The sequence below is a fragment of the Muscardinus avellanarius genome, assembly GCF_963383645.1.
Source record: "Muscardinus avellanarius genome assembly, chromosome: 7".
Classification (NCBI taxonomy): Eukaryota; Metazoa; Chordata; class Mammalia; order Rodentia; family Gliridae; genus Muscardinus; species Muscardinus avellanarius.
The window spans coordinates 65,478,456-65,500,787 of NC_137793.1; the positions used below are offsets into that span (position 1 = coordinate 65,478,456).

Genomic DNA, 22,332 nt, shown 5'->3' on the forward strand with positions numbered 1-22,332 from the left:
TGAAAATGTATGTATCCCTTAAAATAATAATCTGATTTCCTTTGGGAAGATTCTCAAAAATGGTATGGGTAGGTCATATGGCAGCTCCATTCCCAGTCTTTTAAGAAACCTCTATACTGATCTCAAAAGCATCTGTACACTGCTAGGCATGGTGGTGCATGCTTGTAATCCCAGCATTTGGGAGGCTGAGACAGGAGGATCGCAGTTTGAGGACAGCTAGTGAGGCCCTTTGCAATTTAGTGAGACCTTGTTTCAAAATAAAGAATAGAAAATAGGCTTGTGGTTGTAGCTCAGAGGTAGAATGCCTCTGAGTTCAATCCCTGGTACTAAAAAAAAAAAAAAAAAAAAGCATCTGTACTAATTTTAAATTTCACCAATAGTATATTAGAGTTTCTATTTCCTCACATCTTTGCTAGCATTTGTCCTTGTTTGTATTCTTGATGATTGACATTATAACTGAGGTTAGATAAAATCTTGGTGCCATTTTGGTTTGCATTTCCTTGATTGCCAATGATGTTGAGCCATTTTTTATATATTTATTGGCCAACTGTATTTCTTCTTTTGACAAATCTCTATTCAGATCCACTGCACATTTTCTGACTGAGTTTTTTTTTTAGTATTTAGTTTTTAAAGTTCTTAATATATCATATATCTAGATATTAATCTTATATCTGAGCTGGGCATGGTGGCACATGCTTGTAATCCCAGCATTCAGGAGGCTGAGACAGGAGGATCTAGGGTCGTGGACAGACTCAGCTACTTAGTAAGGCCCTCTACAATTCAGTGAGACCCTGTTTCAAAATAAAGAACAAAAAATAGGGCTGGGGGTATAGCTCAGAGGTAGAATGCTCCTGGGTTGCTTCAATTTCTTTGATTGTTACTGGTCAGTTTAAATTTTTTTTATATCTTCTTGATTCAATTTATAAAGGTTGTATATATCTAGTTGTTTGTCAATTTCTTCTAGGTTTTCTAATTTGTTGAAATAGAATTTTTCAAAGTAATTTCTGATAATTCTCTGGATTTTCATGCTGTCAGTGGTAATATCACATTTTTCATCTCTTATTTTAGTAATTTGTGTTGATTTTTTCTTTCTTTTGGTTAAGTTTGTAAGTGACTTACCTATCTTGCTATTTTTTTCAAGAAACAAGCTTTTGATTTTTATGATTTTTTATATTTTTCATTCTTTATTGATTTCTTCTCTGATTTTAATAATTTCCTGTCTTCTACTGGCTTTGGGTTAGACTCTTCCTGTTTTTCAAAGACTTTGAGATGTATTATTAGCTTAATTATTTAATGATTTTCTATTTCTATATAAGTACACAGTGCTATGAATTTTTCTTCTTAATGTTGCCTTCAAGGTGTCCCAGAAATTTTGGTATATTGTGCCTCTATTTTCATTTGTTTCTGGAAATTTCTTAATTTTTAATTTTTCCCCTTATTTCTTTTATGACGCATTTCTCCTTCAATAGTGTTAAGTTTCCATGTGTTTATGTGGTTTCTCTGGATTTTCTTATAGTTGATTTCCAGTTTCATTCCATTGTGGTCTAAAAAGACACAGGGGATTATGTCACATGTTTTGAATTTGCTAATGCTCATTTTGTGGCCCAGGATGTGGTCTATTTTGAAGAGGGTTTCATGAGTAGCTGAAAAAAAAATGTAATTTTTTTCTCTCACATACGTCCATTTCATTTATGGTGTTCTTTAGGGCTAAGGCATTTTAATGACCTTTTGTGTAGAAGACTGGTTCAGTGGTGTGAGAGGAGTGTTGAAGTCTGCCCATATTACTGTATTGGGATCTAAGTGTGGCTTAATGTCACAAAGAGTTTGTCTTATGAAAGTGGTTCTGCCTATGTTTAGGGCATAAATGTTGACTATCATTATATCCTCTTGCTGAATTTTTCCTTTTACTGTTAAAAAATAATAACCCGCTTTATCTCTTCTAAGTTTAGGCTTAAAGTCTAATTTGTCTGATATAATAGTTGCTACTCCTGCTTTCTTTGAGTTATATTAGCATGGATTACCTTGCTCCAGCCCTTTTACCTTTGGTTTCTTACTATCTTTAAGGTGTGTTTCTTGCAGGCAACAGATAGATGGATTCTAGTTTTTGCCACCTTATGTCTTTTTATTGGGGAGTTGAAGCCATTTGTATTTAGTGTGATAATTGAGAGGTGACTTTTAATTCCTAATATTTTGAGTTTTAACTTCTGTTTGAGGTAGTGTTTGTTCTTCTTTTCTTAGTTGTTTGATGAAAATCATTGTTCCTCTGGTTCTGGTGTTTATTAATTCTTTGTAATTAATATCTTTGAGTGTTTTCTCTACTGCTGGTTTAGAAGACATAAATTCCCCTTGTTTGTCATGGAAGACTTTTATTTCTCCATTGAATGTGAGGGATTGTTTTTCTGGGTTGAATAGTTTGGGTTGGAAGTTGTTTTCTTTCAGAGTTTTTAATATGTTGCTCCAGGCCCTCCTGGATTTCATGACTTCGTTTGGGAAGTCTGGAGTCGTTCTTATTGGTTTGCTAAAAAATGTCACTTGGTCTTTTACTTTCATTGCCTTTAAGATTCTCTCGTTAGCCTCTACATTTGTCAATTTGATTATGTGGCATGATGAACCTTTTATCTGATTAAACAAGCACATGTACAAAAGAACCCACCCAAAACAAAACAACTCTATACATATATGAGTACAGAGCAGACTTGACTTCTGCTGTCCTTCTTGGTCTACATGTATATTTTTAGCCATCTAAAGTTTGTTTCTATATTAGGCTCTTGAGCATGTTCCAAATGCTCTCATTTGCTCTGTAACTTATAGTAATGATGTCAGTTTTTTGGTCTTCTTCAATGATTGGGACCCTGGCCTGGTGTCTCTGTCTGTGCAGGCACTGAGTGCCACTGGTACCTCTCCTGCTGCAAGCCTGGGTCTCTGAGCTCTCCGCATGGCCTGTTCCTGAGTCTCTCTGCCTATGTAGGTGGCAGGAATCACTGGGGCCAGATCCAGTGTAAGAACTGTTCTCTATGCTTTCTACAGACCCTGAGCCTGCATCTCTCTCCACCTATGGTGGTAGGTGCCACTAGGACCACACCTAGTGTTACATAGGGGTCTGCATTCTCCACAGATGTGGTTGGGTTAGTCTGACTTCTCCCTGGTCACCACGACTGAGTCATCTGTGGAGATATCTGGAAGCCCTACTATGGTGCTATAGGCCTATGGACTATAGGTCTCTTTGCCCGATTGACCCTACGGATTGTCTGCTAATCTTTGGCTCTGCTATGTCTAACAGCAAATTCCACCTCCACCTTCACTAGAGTGAACCACAAAGTCTCAGTCCCTGCAATTCTATCATTTGCCACACGGGGTTGACTAGTTTGCTTATGTTGTTGAGCACCACTATGGATCTCTGAAGGATAAGGTGGGTTCCACTGTCACTGCCAGATTCTTTGTGTTCAGGCAGTAGGATCTCTGTGGAGCATGGAGCAAGGTGCCAACCAATTATAATTCTGATGAGCTGTAGCTGCTTACTTCACATTATGTTGTTGGCTTTTTTGCTGGAGGTCTCTGGAGGCTGCAGTGCCAGCAGTCCTGGCACAGTTAGGCAAGATGGTGCCCTCATGGCCCCCATGGCTATAGCCATTCCCCAGGGGAGGCACACAGGATACTTTGTTGTCCTCTGTTCTGTCTTCTGGCTTTGTTTTCACTGCCTTTCAGGGTTTCTTTGTTCTTGTTGATTTTTCTTTGTTCAATTTTTTGCTGTTTTTTTTTTTTTTTCTTGTCAAGATGCTGTTTTCATGACAATACAGTGTCAGTATGACTAAGATGGCTGCTTCCCTCTGTTGCCATCTTTCCTGAAGTCTCTCCAGTTTGTTTTTTCTTACTAATAATTCCTTTGGCTAGTTTGAGTCTTCTGTTTTTCTGTATAAATTTAAATTTTTTTATTTCTGTGAAGAATGATGTTGGTGTTTATTTAATAGAAATTACACTGAATCTGTATTTGCTTTTGGTTGTATGGCCATTTTGATGATTGTTTATTCTGCCTATCTAGAAGATCTTTCCATCTTCTTCTTTTTTTTTTTTTTTTTTTTGGTGGTACTGGGGTTCCTGGAAGCCCTTCTACTTCTGGGCTACACTCCCAGACCTATTTTTACATTTTTTAAATTTGGAAACAGGGTCTCCTAAGCCAGCGCGCGCGGCTGGCTTCGAACCTGCGCGATCCTCCTGTCTCAGCCTCCCAAGCGCGGGGATTACAAGCGTGCGTCACCACGCCCGGCTCTTTCCATCTTCTAAGGCCTTCTTTTATTTCTTTCCTTGGTTTCTTGTAGTTTCTATTGTAGAAGTCTTCTACTTCTTTGGTTAGATATTTACCTAAGTATTTTATTCTTTTTGGAGCTACCATAAATGGAATTTAGTCCATTTTACTTTTTCAGTAAATTAATGACTGGTATATAGAAACGCTACTGATTTTTTAAAGTTGATTTTTAACTGAATACAATGCTGAATTTTTTTTTATTGACTCTAGAAGTCTTTTAGTTGATTTTATTGGGTCTTCTAAGGATATGATTATGTCATCAGCAAATAGAAATAATTCTACCACGTCTTTCCCTCTTTGTATCACTTTAATTTCCTTCTTTTGACTTATTGCCCCAGCTAGAACTTTGAGTACAGTGGTGAGAGTGGGAATCCTTGACTTGTTCTTTATTTTAACAGCAATTATTTTTGTTTTTCTCCATTCAGTATGATATAAGCTTTGATTTTATCACAAATTACCTTTATAATATTGAGATAACTTCTTTCTATACCTAGTTTCTTCAGTGTTCTTAAAACAAAAGGGTATTGAATATTGTCAAATGCTTTTTCTGCAGCATGTTGCTTTTGTTTTTCATTCAGTTTATGTGATGAATTATATTTACTGGTTTGTATATGCTGAACCATTCTTAAATCCCTGGGATGAAATCTACTTGGTCATGGTGGATGATTTTCTTAATTTTTAATTAATGTGTTTTTAATTTAAGTTGCTAGTACTATATTAAGAATTGTTTTCTCTGTATTCATTAAGAAAATAAGTCTGTGTTTTTCTTTCTTTAAAGTATCTTTATTTGCCTTGAGGCTGAGGGTGATGCTGGTTTTGTAAAACAAATTAGGAAGTATTCCATCTATTTTCTATTTTCTGAAACAATTGGGAAGCACAGGGTTTAGGTCTTCTTTGAAGGTCTTGTAGAATTTATCTGAGACTCCATCAGAAAGAACCTGGGCTTTTCTTTGTTGAGATCTTTTTATTTCTGCTTCAAACTCATTGTTTGATATTGATCTGTTCAGAACATACACACACACATATGTATGTATGTATGTGCACATATGCCTTTATTTGTGCATTGTAGTCTCACATCATAGTGTAATTCAAAGTGATAGGAGTATATATACACACAGCACTTGGTGAGATTCCTTTTGGCTCTCCCCCAACTACCTACCCTTTCTCATACGTGAAATTGAGATTGGCATTGATAATTTCATATATGTATATAACTTCAGTGCATGTGTTTCCTTCATTAATCCCCCTTTCCCACATCCTGCCCACCATCCTCCTCTATACCCACTCCATCAGTCCACTGGTATTTCTTCTCCATTATCTAAAGTCCCTCTTGTATCTTGATTACTCTCTAGCCTGTGCCTATGAGGGAAAAAATATAAACCTCCACTTTCTGTGATTGAATAATTTTACTAATCACAATGTTCTCTAGGTCCATCCATTTTCCTGCAAATGACCTAATTTTGTTCTTTATGGCTGATCAGAGTTTCATTGTGTGTATATTCCATACTTTTGTCATCTACTCATCTGCTGATGAACACATACATTGGCCATATAATTTGGCTATCATAAATTGTATGCTGCTATGAATATGAATATGTGTATATTACTGTAATTCTCTAATTTCCATACCTTTGGAAAGATACCCAGGAGTAGTATAGCTGGATTATATCATGGATTCATTCCAAGTTTTCTGAGAAATCCTCCACATTGATCTTCATATTGGCTGCATTAATTTACAATCTCACCAACATTGTATGAGTTTCTATTTGTCCATTCCCTCATCATCATTTATTGTTTTTTGACTTATTAATGATTGAAATTCTAATTGGGATTATATGGAATTTGTGTAGTATTCATTTGTACCTCCCTGATTGTTAAAATGTTGAACATTTTTTCATATATTTATTGGACATTTGTATTTCTTCTTTTGTGAAGTGTCTATTTAAATTGCCCATGTCTTGATTAGGTCATTTTGCTTTTTTTTGTTAAATCTTTTAAGTTCTTTTTATATTATGGATATTAGTTCTATCAGAGAAGTACCTGTGAAAGACCTTCTCCCGTTCTGTAGGCTCTCTCTTTAGACTCTTGATGGTTTACTTTGATGAGCATGATTTTTTTAGTTTAATGCCATCTCATTTATTCTTACTTTTAATTTCCTTAGCTTTGAAGGTCTTATTGAGGAAGTTTCTACCTGTGTTAGAGTGTTGGACCTATGCCTTCCTTGAGTAATTTCAAAATCTCTGTTACATAGTGAATATATATATATATATATATATATATATATATATATGTATATATATATATATATACATATATATATATATATATATATATATTAGGGGCAGATATATATATATGTAGGGGCAGGGGTGTAACTTGGAGGTAGAATGCCCCTGAGTTCAACCCCCAGTACTAAGAAAGAAAGAAAGAAAGAAAGAAAGAAAGAAAGAAAGAGAGAGAAAGATGTTTTGAATGAAATGAAGGAGGCCTGGAATGAAAGAATCAATACATGAAATGGATATATATATTATATTCATTGTAGAGGTCTTTCACCTGGTTATTAGAGTTATTCCTAAATATTATTTTTGAGGTTATTATGAATAAAATTATTTTCCAGTTTTCTTTTTAGGAGATCCAGGATAGGCATAAAGAAAAGCTACTGGTTTTGTATATTGATTTTGTATTCTGCTATTTCACTGAATTTCTTATTCAGCTCTAGAAGTCTTCTGGTTGGGTTGTTTTTTTTTGGGGGGGTCTTCTATGTATAAGTTCATGACATCAGCAAATATAGATATAATTTGTTCTTTTTTTCTTATTTGTATTCCTTTTACTTTTTCTTCTTGCCTTATACTCCAGCTAGTGTTTCAAGTACTTTATTAAAATGGAGTGGTAAATTTTATTTTAAAAATGAAGTGGTGATAATGGGTATCCTTATCTTTTTTCTGACTTTAAAGGGAATTCTTGCAGTTTTGTTTCCCATTCATTATGCTGTTGGCTTTGTTGTACATTGCATTTATTATGTTGAAGTTCCTTCTATCACAGTGTTCTGCAGTGTCCTTAATGTTAATAGATATTAAATTTTGTCAAATATTTTTCTCCATCTATTGAAATGATTATTTTTGTCCTTAGTTTTATTTATGTGATAAATGAAACATGTCTATTTTTGTATGTTGAACCATCACTGCATCCTTGGGATTAAACCTACTTGGTCATAGTGGATGATTTCTTCATGAGTTTTTGAATTCCAGTTCCTAATATTTTATTAAGAAATTTTGTGTCTAAATTAAGAAAATGTTTTCACAATTTTCTTTCTTTGTAATATCCTCATCTGTTTTGAGTATCTGAATGATATTCACTTCACAGAATGAATCAGGAAGTATTCCATCTTTTTATATTTTATGAAGTGATTTGAGAAGCATAGGGCTTAGTTCTTCCTTGAAGGTCTTGTAGAAATCAGCTGAGAATTCATTGGGACCTGGACTTTTGTTGGGAGCCTTTTTAATACTGCTTCAAACTCATTGTTTTATATTGTCTTGTTAAGGTTTTCTATGTCCTCCTGGCTCTATTTAGCAATGTTGTAATAATCTAGAAATATGTTCATTTCTTCTAGATTTTCCAATTTGTTGGAGTATAAATTTTCAAAGTAGTTACTAATGGTTTGATTTTTATGGTGTCTGTGGTAATAGCTCCTGCTTTGTCTCTTATTCTATTTATTTGGGTCATTTCTCTCTTTTGGTTAAATTATCTAAGGGTTTCTTAATCTTGCATATTTTCCAAAAAAACACAATTTTGGTTTAATTTTTTTGTATTTTTATTCTATATGTCATTTTTTTCTGTCCTAATTTATTTCTTGTCTTCTATTTGGCTTAATTTTTTTCCTGTTGGCACATGCTTGTAATCCTAGTATTTGGGAGGCTCAGATAGGAGGATCACAGATTGCAGACAGCCACAGCTCACTTACTGAGGCCCTTTGCAATTCAGTGAGACCCTGTTTCAAAATAAAGAAGTAGGGCTAGGGGTGTAACTTGGAGATAGAATGCCCCTGAGTTCAACCCCCATGTGAGAGTACTGAGATGCAGGCTCCTGCTTGAAGGGTTAACGAAGCAACTCTAGCTCCTGAGAAGCAGCTTGGAATGCCAGGCTGGGAGGCAAGCATACTTCCTCTAATCAGCGAGCTATGAGTCTTGCCTTCAAGGTCAGGAAGCAGCTCCGGCCCTCTCACTGAAGGTCCTTCCCAGCATAGACATTTCTCAGAAAACTTATTGGTATGATAAACAGCTTGAGAAGTTATGAGCAGTCACAGGAGTTCTTTGCTACTAATTGTAAAACAAAAAGTTGCTTTGAGACTCCTCCTTTGGCTTTACTCACACACAGCTATTGTTGCTTTAAGATAACCTTGTAATGTCTAAAATAGTTAACTCATCTATGGATCCCATGGAAGCTTTCTCTATAAAAGTCTGATTGCTCTTTCAATAAAACATGCAGTGTTCATGAAACCTGCATCCCCTGTGTCCCGTGAATCGGCTTTACCCTTAGGTCTCCAGTGCACTAGAGACTGACACCCCAGTACTGAGAAAGAAAGAAGGAAAGAAAGAAAGAAAAGAAGGAAGAACCAGAAAGATGTTTTGAATGAAATGAAGGAGGCCTGGAATGAAAGAATCAATACATGAAATGAAGGCAGCAATAGAAAGAAATTCTGAAAGATTAGATGAAATGGAAAACAATATCATTTTTAAGGCAGTTCATTCAAAACAGTATACAGAAGAAAAACAGTATACAAAAGAAAAACAGTATACAGAAGACATTACAACAACACAGCCTAAACATCCAACAATTATGGAACAATACAAAACATCCTAACTTAGGGATAAAAGGCACTAAAGAAGGAAAAAAGGCACAGACCAAAGTATCTATAACCTCTTCAGAGAAATAATTTCAGAAAATTTTCAAAACATAGAAAAAGACTTGGACATCTATGTGCAAGAGACATACAAAACACCATTGAGATCACAGAAGGACCTCCTTATGTCATGAAATCATCAAAATGACTAACATTGAGGACAAGTAAAGAGTATTAAAAGCAGTGAAAACAAAAGAACAGGTGACATGCAGGAGTAAAACAATACAAATCACTCTAGACTTCACAACCCAAGTCATAAATGCCAGGATGGACTGGTATGAAGTACTCCAGAAAACAACTTCCAACCAAGACTACTATATCCAGAAAAAAATATTCAAATTTGATGGAGAAGTAAAAATGTTCTAAGATAAGCAAAATCTTTAGTAATTCATGACTAGCAAGCCAGCACTAGAGAAAATACTTAAGTAAATAAATCATAAAGAAGAAAAAAATAAGCAAATTCCAAAACCAAAGAAGAAGCAAATTCCATAAGGTGGGCAACTAAACAAAGAAGAAATAACACTACATTAAACAGAATATAGAATATAAAATGACAAAAAAATCATATTTCAATAATAACACTGGATGCCAAAGGGCTTAACTCCCCAATTAAAAAACATAGGCTTGGCAATGTGGATTAAAAACCATAAACCAGAGCCAGGCGTGGTAGAGCATGCTTGAAATCCTAGCATTTGGGAGGCTGAGACAGGAAGATCTAGGTTTGTGGACAGCCTCAGATACTTAGTGATGCCTTTGCAACTCAGTAAGACCCTGTTTCAAAATAAATAATAAAAATTAGGGCTGGTTGTGTAAGCTCAGAGGTAGAATGCCCCTGGGTTCCGTCCCCAGTACTGAAAAAAAAAAAAAAACCCATAATCCAAATATATGCTACTTGCAAGAAACTCACTTTACAGCCAAAGATATCCATAGGCTAAAGGTGAAAGGATGGAAAAATAATATAACATGCAAATGGAGACCAAAAACAAGCAGGAGTGATGCGGCCTCCAAGGCCGGGACCAAAGCCAGCTTAGGGGTTAGACCGGTTCAGGGGCCAGCGAGACCAGAACTGGGGCCTCCCATGAGGCAAGGCCGCTGCTTGAGCCAGCGAGGTCTGGATCAGTCCACTGAGTAGCCAGGCCACTACTGGGACCATCAAGAGTGGGATTGGTACTTGCAACGCAGCATGCACAGAGAAATATCGCAGAAAATATAAATCAGACGCTTCTCTTAATCAGCAATAACTAGGAGGAAAAGGGCAACAGGAAGAGGTTGAGCTATAGAAAAGGCCCTATAGTGAAGCAACTAATGTGACCAATCAGGGGGTATGTAATAATGGAGGACGGAGCCTCTTTAAAACGCAGGAGGTACATAAACAAATGTATCAAAGTAAATCACCAAAGAAGTGTGGAATGGAGGGAGGGGGAGGGAATGGGATGGGGGCTGGAGGAGGGCTAATTGGATGATGTGTGCTTGTATATCCTCTCAAGTCTTGTACTCCAATGTGATTGATATATGACTACAATGCACCAATTTAAAAAATAAATTAATTAAAAAAAACAAGCAGGAGTGGCAATGCTGATATCTAATAACTTTAAGCTAAAACCCATCAGAAGGGACAAAGCCAAGCACTTCCTATTAATAACTGAAACAATCAAAGAGCAAGAAGATATGATAGTAAACATTTATGCCCCAAATATGAGTGCACCCACATTTATAAAACAAACTCTTTGGGACATCAGGTCTCAAATAGACCCAAATACAACAATATTGGGAGATTCAACACACCACTCACGCCACTGGATCAATCTTCAAGACAAAAGATGAGAAGACTCTTTAGACCTTAAGAACATTATAAATCAAATGAACCTAATACACATATACAGAATATTTCAACAAGCAACAGCTGAGTACACATTCTTCTCAGCTGCCAGTAGAACCTTCTCAAAAATAGACCAATATATAGTAAGCACCATCAAATTAAAAAGATATAATTCCCTAAATCTTTTCAGATCACAATGAAATAAAAGTAGAAATAAACAACAGGAAGACAAAAATAAATTACACAAATACATGGAGATTGAACAATACAATGTTGAACAAGGAATGGATCAGAACAATAAGGAGAGAAATAAAACATCCTGGAATTAAACAAAAATAGAGACATGACATACCAAAATGTATGGGACACTTGAAGGCAGTGTTAAGAGGAAATTTATAGCACTGAATGCCCACATAAGAAGAACAGAAAATAGACAAATAAACAACCTAATGACACTCCTCTAGAATGAAAACAGGAATAGTCTAATCCTAAACCCAGAAGAAGGCAAGAAATAATTAAAATCAGAGCAGAAATAAATGAAAGAGAATAAAAAAATACAAAAGATCAACAAATACAAAAGCTGTTTTTTAGAAAAGATTGACAAGCCCCTCGCCAACCTATCCAAAAGAAAGAGAAAATCAACCCAAATAATGAGAAATTAAAAAGGAGACACCATAGACAGTGAGGAAATTCAGAGGGTCATCAGAAACTATTTTGGAAATTTATATTCTAATAAACCGGGAAACATTAAAGATATTGACAAATTTCTAAACATATACAACCTATCTAAATTTAACCAAGAGAATACAGAAAATCTAAATCAACCAATGATAAACAAAAAAGTAGAAACAGCAATAAAAATTATTATAAAAAAAAGCCCACATCTAGGTAGGTTTCCACCTGAATTATACAAAAGTTTAGAGAACTAAACCCTATACTTCACAAGTTATTTCATAAAATTGCAAGAGATGGGATATTTTTCAAACATCTTCTATAAGGCCAGTATCACATTAATACCAACACCAAATAAAGATACCTCAAGAAAATAAAATTACAGACCAATCGCTGATGAACACAGATGTAAAAATTTTAAACTAAATATTAGCCATGCACATTCAAAACCACATCAAGAAAATTGTACATCACAATCAAGTTGCTTTCATCCCAGGAAAGCAAGGCTGATTCAACATACAAAAATCAGTACATGTTATTCACAACATAAATAGAACTAAGAACAAAAATCACATTGCTGATCATATCAGCAAATGCTGCAAAAGCATTTCACAAAATCCAACACCCACTCATGTTAAAAATATTGCAGAAAATAGGAAGAGAAGGAACACATCTCAGTTATCATTAAGGCAATATACAATAAACCCAAAGCCAACATCACATTGAATGGGGAAAAACTGTAGGAATTCCCTCTAACATCAGGAATATCACTTTTTGTGTGTGTGTGTGGTACCAGGGATGAAACTTAGGGGCATTGTGCCTCCGAACTACACCTCTATGTCTATTTTTTAGTCTTTTTATTTTTGAAACAGGGTCTCACTGAGTTCCAAAGGGCCTCACTAAGTAGCTGAGCCTGTCTGTAAACCACAATCCTTCAATCTCAGTTTCCTGAATGCTGGGATTACAAGTATGCAGCACCACACCCAGATTTCACCACTCCTTTTCAGTATAGTCCTTGAGACTCTTGCCAGAACAATAAGACAAGAGAAGGATATAAAAAAAAATCAAATAGGAAAAGAAGAATTAAAATTATCTTTGTTTGCAGATGATATAATCCTATATCTAAAAGACCCCAAAAACTCAACCAAAAGGCCAGTGGAGCTGATTAATCAATTAAGCTAAGTAGTGGGATACAAAATCAACCTAAAGAAATCAGTAGATTTTCTATTTGCCAACTATGAATCCATGAAGAAAGAAATACAGAAAACAATTTCATTCACAATAACCTCAAAACCAATAAAATACCTAGGAATAAATCTAAATAAAGTGGTAAAAGAACTCTACAATGAAAATTATAAAAACACTACAGAAAGAAATTGAAGATGACTTTGGAAGATGAAAAGATCTCCCTTGCTCTAGGATAGGCAGAATAAATATCAAAATGGCCATTCTACCAAAAGTTATCTACAAAATCAATACAACCCCTATCAAAGTATCAATGTATGCTTGTAATCCCCGCGCTTGGGAGGCAGAGACAGGAGGATCGCACAGGTTCGAAGCCAGCCATGCACGCTGGCTTAGGAGACCCTGTTTCCAAATAAAAATGTAAAAATAGGTCTGGGTGTGTAACCCGGAGGTAGAAGGGCTTCCAGGAACCCCAGCACCACACACACACACACACACACACACACACACACACACACACACACATATATATGTATATATATATGTATGTATATTCCACCATTATATATATAATGCAATATATATATATATATATATATATATATATGCTCAATGTTATTTTTCATAGACCTAGAAAAATCAGTCATAACTTTCATAAGGAGAAACAAAAAATCCAGGATAATCAAAGCAATTCTCAGTAATGAGAACCATGTAGGAGGCATCACAATTCCTGACTTCAAATTATACTACAGAGCCATACTAATCAAAACAGCATGGTATTAGCACAAAAACATATACACAGACCAATGGAAGAGAATAGAAGATATAAAAACAAATCCACATAGTTATATATAGCCAATTGATCTTTGACACAGGGGTCAAATATATACACTGGAGAAAAGACAGCCTTTTCAACAAATAGTGTTGGAAAAACTGGTTACCCATTTATAGAAAAACAGAACTAAATCCTTACCTCTTACCTTTCACAGGAATCAACTCCAGATGAATAAAAAACTTGGAAATTAATACAGAGACTGTGAAGATACTAGAGGAGAGCACAGGTTAACACTACAACAGATAGGCACAGGTAGAAACTTCCTCAAACCCCAAAGCTCAGGAAATTAAAACAAGAATTAATAAGGGAGATGGCATCAAACTAAAAAGTTTATGCTCATTAAAAGAAATCATCAAGAGCCTAAAGAGAAAGCCTACAGAATGGGAGAAGCTCTCTACCAGCTATCCCTCTGAGAAAAGACTAATATCTAGAATGCACAAAGAACTTAAAAGACTTTACACTAGAAAAACAAATAACACAGTCAAGAAATGGGCAATTGAACTGAATACACACTTCACAAAAGAAGAGATACAAATGGCCCATACATGAAAAAATGCTGAACATCATTAGCAGTCAGGGAGATGCAAATCAAAACTACACTTTGATTCCATCTAGCCCAAATCAGAATGACAATCATAAGAAGGCAAATAACAATAAATGTTGGCAAGATGTGGGGAAATAAGAACTCTTCTACAATCTTGGTGGGATTGCAAACTAGTTCAGTTACTGTAGAGATCAGTGTGGAGGATTCCTTACAAAACTGGGAATGGATCCACCGTATGATCCAGTTATAGCACTAGTGGGTATTTTTCCAAAGGGGTTAAAACTGAGAAATACAGTAATATATGCATACTCATGTTCATAGCAGCACAATTCACAATAGCCAAATTATGGAACCAAGCTAGTCTAGTCCATCAACAGATGAGTGGATTACAAAATTATAAGAAATACGTGCAATGGAATTCTACACAGCAATCAAGTACAAAATTATGTCATTTGCAAGGACCCAGAGAACATAATGTTAAGTGAGATTAGCTAATCACAGAAAGTATATTTTCTCCAATATGCACAAGCTAGAGAATAATTGGTATACCAGAGGGACTCCAGATAATGGAGGAGATGGAAGGGAAAATTTAGGGAAGCCAGGAAGAAAGGGTACAGGAGAATGAAGACTGAGGTTCATTAATGGAAATACTACTATCTACTATGTGTATACATGTGAATAAAACAATGTCAATCTGGGTACTCTATGTTGGGAGGAAGGGAAATGGGGAGGGGAGAATACCAAGTGCTGTGTGCATGTATGCCATTGTCGACATGATCTACATTATGTGAGATTATAATGCACCAATAAAAGCATAAAAAATTGACAAAGTTTTCCCTATTTGAAAATAACTGATTATGAGGTAGGAGGATCCACGGGTTCATCACAGCCTCAACTAGAAGGCCATCAGCAACTTATTAAGATTCTGTTTAAAAATAAAAAATAGGGCTGGGGTAAAACTGGAGGTAGAATGCCCCTGGGTTCAATCCTCAGTACTGAAGAAAAAAAAAAGGGGGGGTGGACTGAATAGAGTAAATATGAATAATCTCAGCCTATGCCAGTTTTTTTTTTCCCCTTGGATTCCAGCCTCCTTTGAAAAGATGTAAATGCTGCTCCTGAGTTCCGATCCAAACTCTCTTTCCTTCCTTCCTGGGCTTCTGGATTCCTGGGTTTATCTTAGGAGTCCCTAAGGACAGGGAGGTAAGTCATCAGGAGAAGGCAGATGGGGACAGTCTGAACTTCTGAGTCTCCTGTGCTCCCCTGGTAATGCATGGATGGAATGGGATGATGAGGGTGCTATAGCCTCCTACTAGCAAGGGCTGATTTGAGGTGGGCTGAGCTTCTGTTGCTTAGAAAATCTCCAGTACTTCAATAATGGGACGGAACAGAGAAATGCTCAGCTGCAGAGTCGCTCTGTTAGTGCTGGACAAGTAAAAACTCCCCCATACAATCTCCCTAATCCACTCAGAAATTTGCCTCTAGGGCTGATTCAGTTCTTGGAGTTAAGAGTAGGGTCCAATGCAATTCTCCATTCCCTGAGTGGGAAAGTGCCTCCAGTCCCCAGTGCTAGCACCACACCTGCAGCAAACTCCTCCAAGTGCTGTGTGCATGTATGCCATTGTCAACATGATCTACATTATGTGAGATTATAATGCACCCTGTCAGACCCTGGTTTGGTGTTCCCCTCTGCCAGCTGGACTCTGACTCCACCAGGGAACACTTGTCACAGCACTCTCCACTAGACAATAAAAAAGGACTGTAGGGAACCGGTTGGGTGAGCTCGTCTGTGGTTCCAAGGCTAGAGCTCATGTATTCCCATTTGGTCCATTTAAGGTCTCCTCTCAACCTCCCCCTCCCATAAGCCTGAGCTCAGCTTAGTTATGCCATTGTGGTCCATCTCCAGAGAAATGGGGGCAAAGCTTATGGGTACAGTTTTCTCTCCAGTGTCCCATACAGAAATTGCCACCAGGTATGTGATTCCATGTCAGGTACCTTCATCATCTGTGTATTTTATCCTAGGGAGTTGAATTTGAGATCATCTGGAGTTCCAGGCTATTTCTATTTTATACTCCAAAGTTCCCACCAATTGAATGTGCATGCTATTGTTCTTTCTGGATCACTTTTCTCAGGGACTTGTTGCTTCTTTCAGTCTTGGCTGATAAGTGTCTTGTAATTATTCCTGAGTTGTGCCACTCCTAATTCCTTAGTTCTAATAAAGTAGTTTGGCATGTGGATAGCAGCTCAATTTGGGGTTCCCGCAGTGTGCGGGTTGCAGGATCCTTCTCTATCAACATCTTTTCATACATTCCACCTTCCCATCTTTTCACTTGTGTATTTTCTAAAGTCTTCTTTGTCTTCCCACCATTACTACTTTAACTGACAAATTCTGTCACTCAGTCATTCCTAAAACTATCATAGCTGCCCTGTTTCCTTCTACATAAAAACACTAAAAACACTGCTTTGTGAAATGTCTTCTACTTAAGTTGAATTTAACCCTCTGAAATACTAATATATGAATATAACTATACAAAATATATTTCATCTGTAATGATTAATTCACTTTCCTTCATTCTTTTTATTTATTCACCCAAAGAAAACTGAAAAATCATTGCACATTTTCAGTTCTAAAGATGTTGATTGATATTACATGTATATAATCACCACAATAAATCCATTTTGCAAGTACCTTTTTATTCCTCTATGTCTAAATGACTAACAATTTTACTTTTCAGTTTCTTCCTCATATATTGGGTCAGTGAAGTAAAACCTGGAATCCAGTTCAACTGTACACTAAATGTTTAAGATTTATAGTTCTATGTGTTTAACTGCTTCAAACAATTTAATTAAATCATTCCATTAAAAATTCATCCTTTTTAGCCGGGCGTGGCACATGCTTGTAATCCCTACGCTTGGGAGGTAGAGACAGGAGGATTGCGCTGGTTCGAAGCCAGCTGTGCTGGCTTAAGAGACCCTGTTTCCAAATAAAAATATAAAAATTAGGTCTGGGAGTGTAGCCCAGAGGTAGAAGGGCTTCCAGGAACCCCAGTACCACCAAAAAAATTAATCCTTTTTAGAATATTAAAACAGGAGAAATCATAAAATTAAACAAAATCTGTGAGTTGCAACTTAGAATGAGTTGCATGCTGTACTGCTATACTGCTATACTGAGGGAAGACTAACAGGTAAGTATTAATTAAATATTAGATATAACTATTTATAAATAATATTGTACCTTTAGATACACATTTGAAAAATAAAGAGGCTCAATGACACGGTAAATAAAGGAAGAAATTCTTTTCTAAGGAATGTTATTAACTAAATTATAACTGGGTATCATGGAAGTCATATTCTGTGTGTGTGTGTGTGTGTGTGTGTGTGTGTGTGTTACTCAGGATTGAACCCAGGAGCATTCTACTTCTGAGATACACCCCCAGCCTTATTTTTTAGTCTTTATTTTGAAACAGGGTCTCATTAAGTTTTGAAGGGCCTCACTAAGTAGCTGAGGTTGGCCATTAACCTGTGATCCTCCTATCTCAGCCTCCCAAGTACTGGGATTACAAGCATGAACTACCATGCCTAGCTGGAAGTCCTATTATTTGCAGGTATAGAACATTACTCATTCATAAAGATGGCTTACTAATAGATCTAGAAATCTATAATTCTTTTATTCAAAACCCTACTTGTTCTTTCTAGTTTCTACATACTAATGTTAGGTAATAGTTGTTTGTGTGGCAGTGCATGTGTGCATGTGTTTTACTGGAGATTGATCCCAGGAGCATTCAATCTTCAACTACACCCCCAGGCCTATTTTATTTTTATTTTGAAACAGGTCTATCTAGGTTGATGAGAGTCTTAGTACTTGCTCAAGCTGTCTGTGAACCTGCAATTCTCCTGTCTCAGCCTCCCAAGTACTGAAATTACAGGTATGTGCCACCATACCAGACTAGAAGTATACTTTTACCTACCTTCACAAGACATATAGCAGATGGGTTATCTTTGTGATCAGCATTATTTTTAAGATTAATTGCATCTTCATAAAGTCCTCTTATGTAAAGCAAACAGGCTTGAAATAATTCATCAGCAAAAAAAAGGTTGCCATATAAAAATGACCTGAAAGAAATTTCCACATATTTATGTCTCATTTCAAATAAATAAAATCAAAGGCAACTTAGCATAAGTTAGTTAATATGTCTGCTATTTTAAACTGTATTGCATTGAGACCACATTTTATTTTATTATTTATTTATTTATTTATTTATTGGGTGGTACTGGGGTTCCTGGAAGCCTTTCTACCTCCAGGCTACACTCTCAGACCTATTTTTACATTTATTAGGAAACAGGGTCTCCTAAGCCAGCGCGCGTGGCTGGCTTCGAACCTGCGCTATCCTCCTGTCTCTGCCTCTCAAGTGCAGGGATTACAAGCGTGTGCCACCACGCCCGGCTGAGACCACATTTTAAATAATAATGATTATTAAGTGTTGTGGGTTACATTTAGCTAATAATGTTGTAAGATTTTGTGTACTTGTATGTTGAGTAAAGATGAATCAGGAGAGGGGAAGAAAATATGTTATTCTATTTTGCTACTTAATTCTAATAATTTTGAAATATCAAGCAATGCTATCTAAATGAAATTTTATTTAAAGCTGACTAACTTTAATTAAATTTCTTCAATTTATCTTTATCCCAATTATAGGAAAATATTAACTGTATTAGGGGCCATTTAGAGGATGATTCTTAAATTTTCTGACTACCTATGTCTGAAAATAGAGAAAAAGATGGTCCTATTGCTTTCTCTCCCCCTTTCTGCTGCTCTGATCATTATAATAAAGGCAAGTTATTGGTAGCAACATTGGAAATAATAGAAAGACGTGAATGAAGGGGAAAAGAGCTGAGTAGAAGAGAAAAAGTCTCCTTAAAAATGGTATCAAGTCATGGAAAACTTCCCTGAGTGTGGAGAAGAGGGAGTCCTCTGTCTTCCATGATTCCTGTTGGGTGGCTGACTTTTAAGATTTATCAAGCTCATATTACACACAAAAAAGATAATGATCAGACGTTAGCTCATCCCTGTGATTCCATTTTATGGCTATAAGCTTTATATATTATAAAGATAGTGAAATTTAAGTTTTCATGAGCTTTTCATTTGCTTCCTAAGCTTACATTATTTATCTTAAAGAAGGCCTCCCCTCCAATTATGAAGCTTGTACTCCCTTCTAAGGATATGCTATAGTGAGGAAGAGAGAATATGTTAAAGACAAATGGCACACTGTGGAAAGTGAAACATCACAAAAAGCAAACAGAGTCTTAGTGTTTATTAGCAAGATGGTAACTTTCTTTTTTTTTTTTTTTTTTTTTTTGGTGGTACTGGGGTTCCTGGAAGCCCTTCTACCTCCGGGCTACACTCCCAGACCTATTTTTTACATTTTCATTTTGGAAACAGGGTCTCCTAAACCAGCGTGCTTCGAACCTGCGCGATCCTCCTGTCTCTGCCTCCCAAGCGCGGGGATTACAAGCGTGCGCCACCACGCCCGGCAAGATGGTAAATTTCAAAAATAAAAACAAACTCTTGAAATCAGAAAGAGGATAAAGGTAATTCAAATGACTATGGAGGCCAGAAGAAATTGACACATTTTTCAAGTGCTGGAAGAAAAGAACTGTTGACCCAGAATCCTCTAAATACAGCAAAAATATTTATCAATAAAAAGAAAATTGGGATATTCTAAGATATAGGAAAAGTAAAAGAATTTGTTGCCAACAAGACTACCTTAAAAGAACGGGTAGAGAAGTTTTAAAACCAAATATTAAAGAACCAAAATCTAAAAGAAGGAACCTTGGAACATCCAAGTGGAAGAAATAATATGATAAACAAATACAAATAAATATAATAGGTTATTCTTTTTCAAGTTTTCTAAAATATGTTTGATGATGGAAGCAAAATTTATAAGATTTCTTAATATGGTTACAAATATATGTGGAAAAATACTTAAGAAAATTATAAACAGGGGATATTAAAGGAACATAAATATATTATTTATATAATCATTCAAACTGATAAAATGATACCAGTAGACCAACAAGTTATGAATATACTGTTATGTCAACAGCAACTAGTAAAAAGCTACAGAAAGAAATATATCCCCAAATACTGTAGATAAATCAAACGAAATTCTTAAAAATGCTCAAGTGACCCATAGAAAGGCAAGATTATAAGAAAAACAGAAATCAGAGACATCAACCTGAAATGAATGGTAAAACAAAGAAGTTAAAACTTAAACCCTAATAAATAATCAGATAAAAATTGAATGTTTTAATGTGACAAAATCAAAGACTGCTAGAGTGGGTGTAAACATACGAAATAATAACTATAGTGGTTTATAAGAAACTCTCTTAAAATATAATTATATAGGAAGACTGAAAGTAAAAGGATAAAATGTTTACTGTGTAAACATTAATCAGAAGAAAACACAGAGCATTTTTCTTCAGATATAGATAGTGCCAAAATGAGGAGCCATCTTAAGAGTGACTTCAGCTGTGTGTGCTGGTGCACACTTTGGGTGGCTGAGACAGGAGGATCTTGGTTCCCAGACAGGCTTAGCTACTTAGTGAGGCTCTGTGCAACTCAGTGAGATCCTGTTTCAAAATAAAGAATAATAAAAATAGGGCTGGGGGTATAGCTTGGAGGTAGAATGCCCCTGGGTTCCATCCCTGGTACTGCCAAAAAAAAAAAAAAAAGAGTGACTTTATTATTTAGGAATGCTATTCAGAAGATCAGAAACCCTGGCATGTTTTAAGTATCCAATTTCCAATGACCACTTCCTTTTCACTGGGTCAGCAGGTGCCCACCATGAGTCAGTCTTGGTCTAAGAGAGAGTGTGATACAGACCCACTTAAAACTCTGGGCAGTAGGAGGTATGGTCTATTGGTTAGCCAGTCTACCAGTAGAGAGTGCAGGGCCTTCCACATATAGCCATCTAGTTGTAGGGAGTGAATCTAGCTGATAGGAAGTGAATCTAGCTGTATGTGGATCCATGAGTGGTTTGAGGTAGAGAGCACCACTTCTGAGTCCAGTGAACACCATCCAGAAACTCAGTCTGGGTCCACCAGAAAGAAATAAAAAAGCAACCAATAGAAAAAGAGGAAATGAGATTGTGACTGCTTGCTGATGCCATGCTCTTTTATATAGTAAACCCTAAAGATTCTACATAGAAAAATTTAAAACTAGTAAACAAATACACTAAGAATCACAGGATACAAAATCAATATACCAGAATTAGTAGCATTTCTATTTTTTTTTGTGTGTGTGGCTCTGGGAATGGAACCCAGAGGCACTTGACCTCCGAGCTATGCCCCCTGTCCAATTTTTTATTTTTTATTTTGAAACTGGGTCTCATTCAGTTACGGAGGACCTCACTAAATAGCTGAGGCTGTCCGCGAACCGCGATCCTCTGGTCTCAGTCTCCCAAATGCTGGGCTAACAAGTGTGCACCACCATGCCCGGCTCAGTAGCATTTCTATACACTAATGATGAACTAGCCAGGGGCTGGGTATAGCTCAGTGATAGAGCACTTGGCTTGCACATACTATGCCCCAGGTTCAATCTCCAGTCACACACACACACACACACACACACACACACACACACACACACGCACACCACTGGAAAAAAAAAATCTTGATAACAATCTCATTCACAATAGCTACCACCAAAAGAGGAATAAATTTCATCAAGTAAGTGAAAGATCTGTACACTGAAAACTATTAGATATTAATAGAAGAAATTATAGGAGACATAAAAGGAAAGCTACATGTGTACATACATTAAAATTGGTATCATTAAAAGTTACATGCCAACAAAAGCAATGTACAGATTACGTATGATCTCTATCAAAATTTCACATCATTTTCATGGACTTAAGAAACAACTCTAAAATTAATATTGAACCCAAAAAATCAAATACTCAAGAAAATTATGAGCAAAAAGTGTAAAGCTGAAGGCATCACACTACCTGATTTCAAACTATACTACAAAGCCATAGCAATTCTTACTGCATGAAAGTAGCATAAAAATAGATACAAG

The 22,332-nt window shown here is 36.2% G+C and overlaps 1 protein-coding gene across 1 annotated transcript in view; it reads right to left on the reverse strand.

The window, feature by feature from the left end:
• Positions 1–22,332, reverse strand: part of DNAH14 (dynein axonemal heavy chain 14) — a gene marked incomplete at both ends in the record, with an annotated part of 395,029 nt that overhangs the window by 359,149 nt on the left and 13,548 nt on the right. Inside the window, one exon of the mRNA XM_080698700.1 lies at positions 18,224–18,368. Coding sequence (XP_080554826.1) covers positions 18,224–18,368 — 145 coding nt within the window. The remainder of the gene's footprint in view (positions 1–18,223; positions 18,369–22,332) is intronic.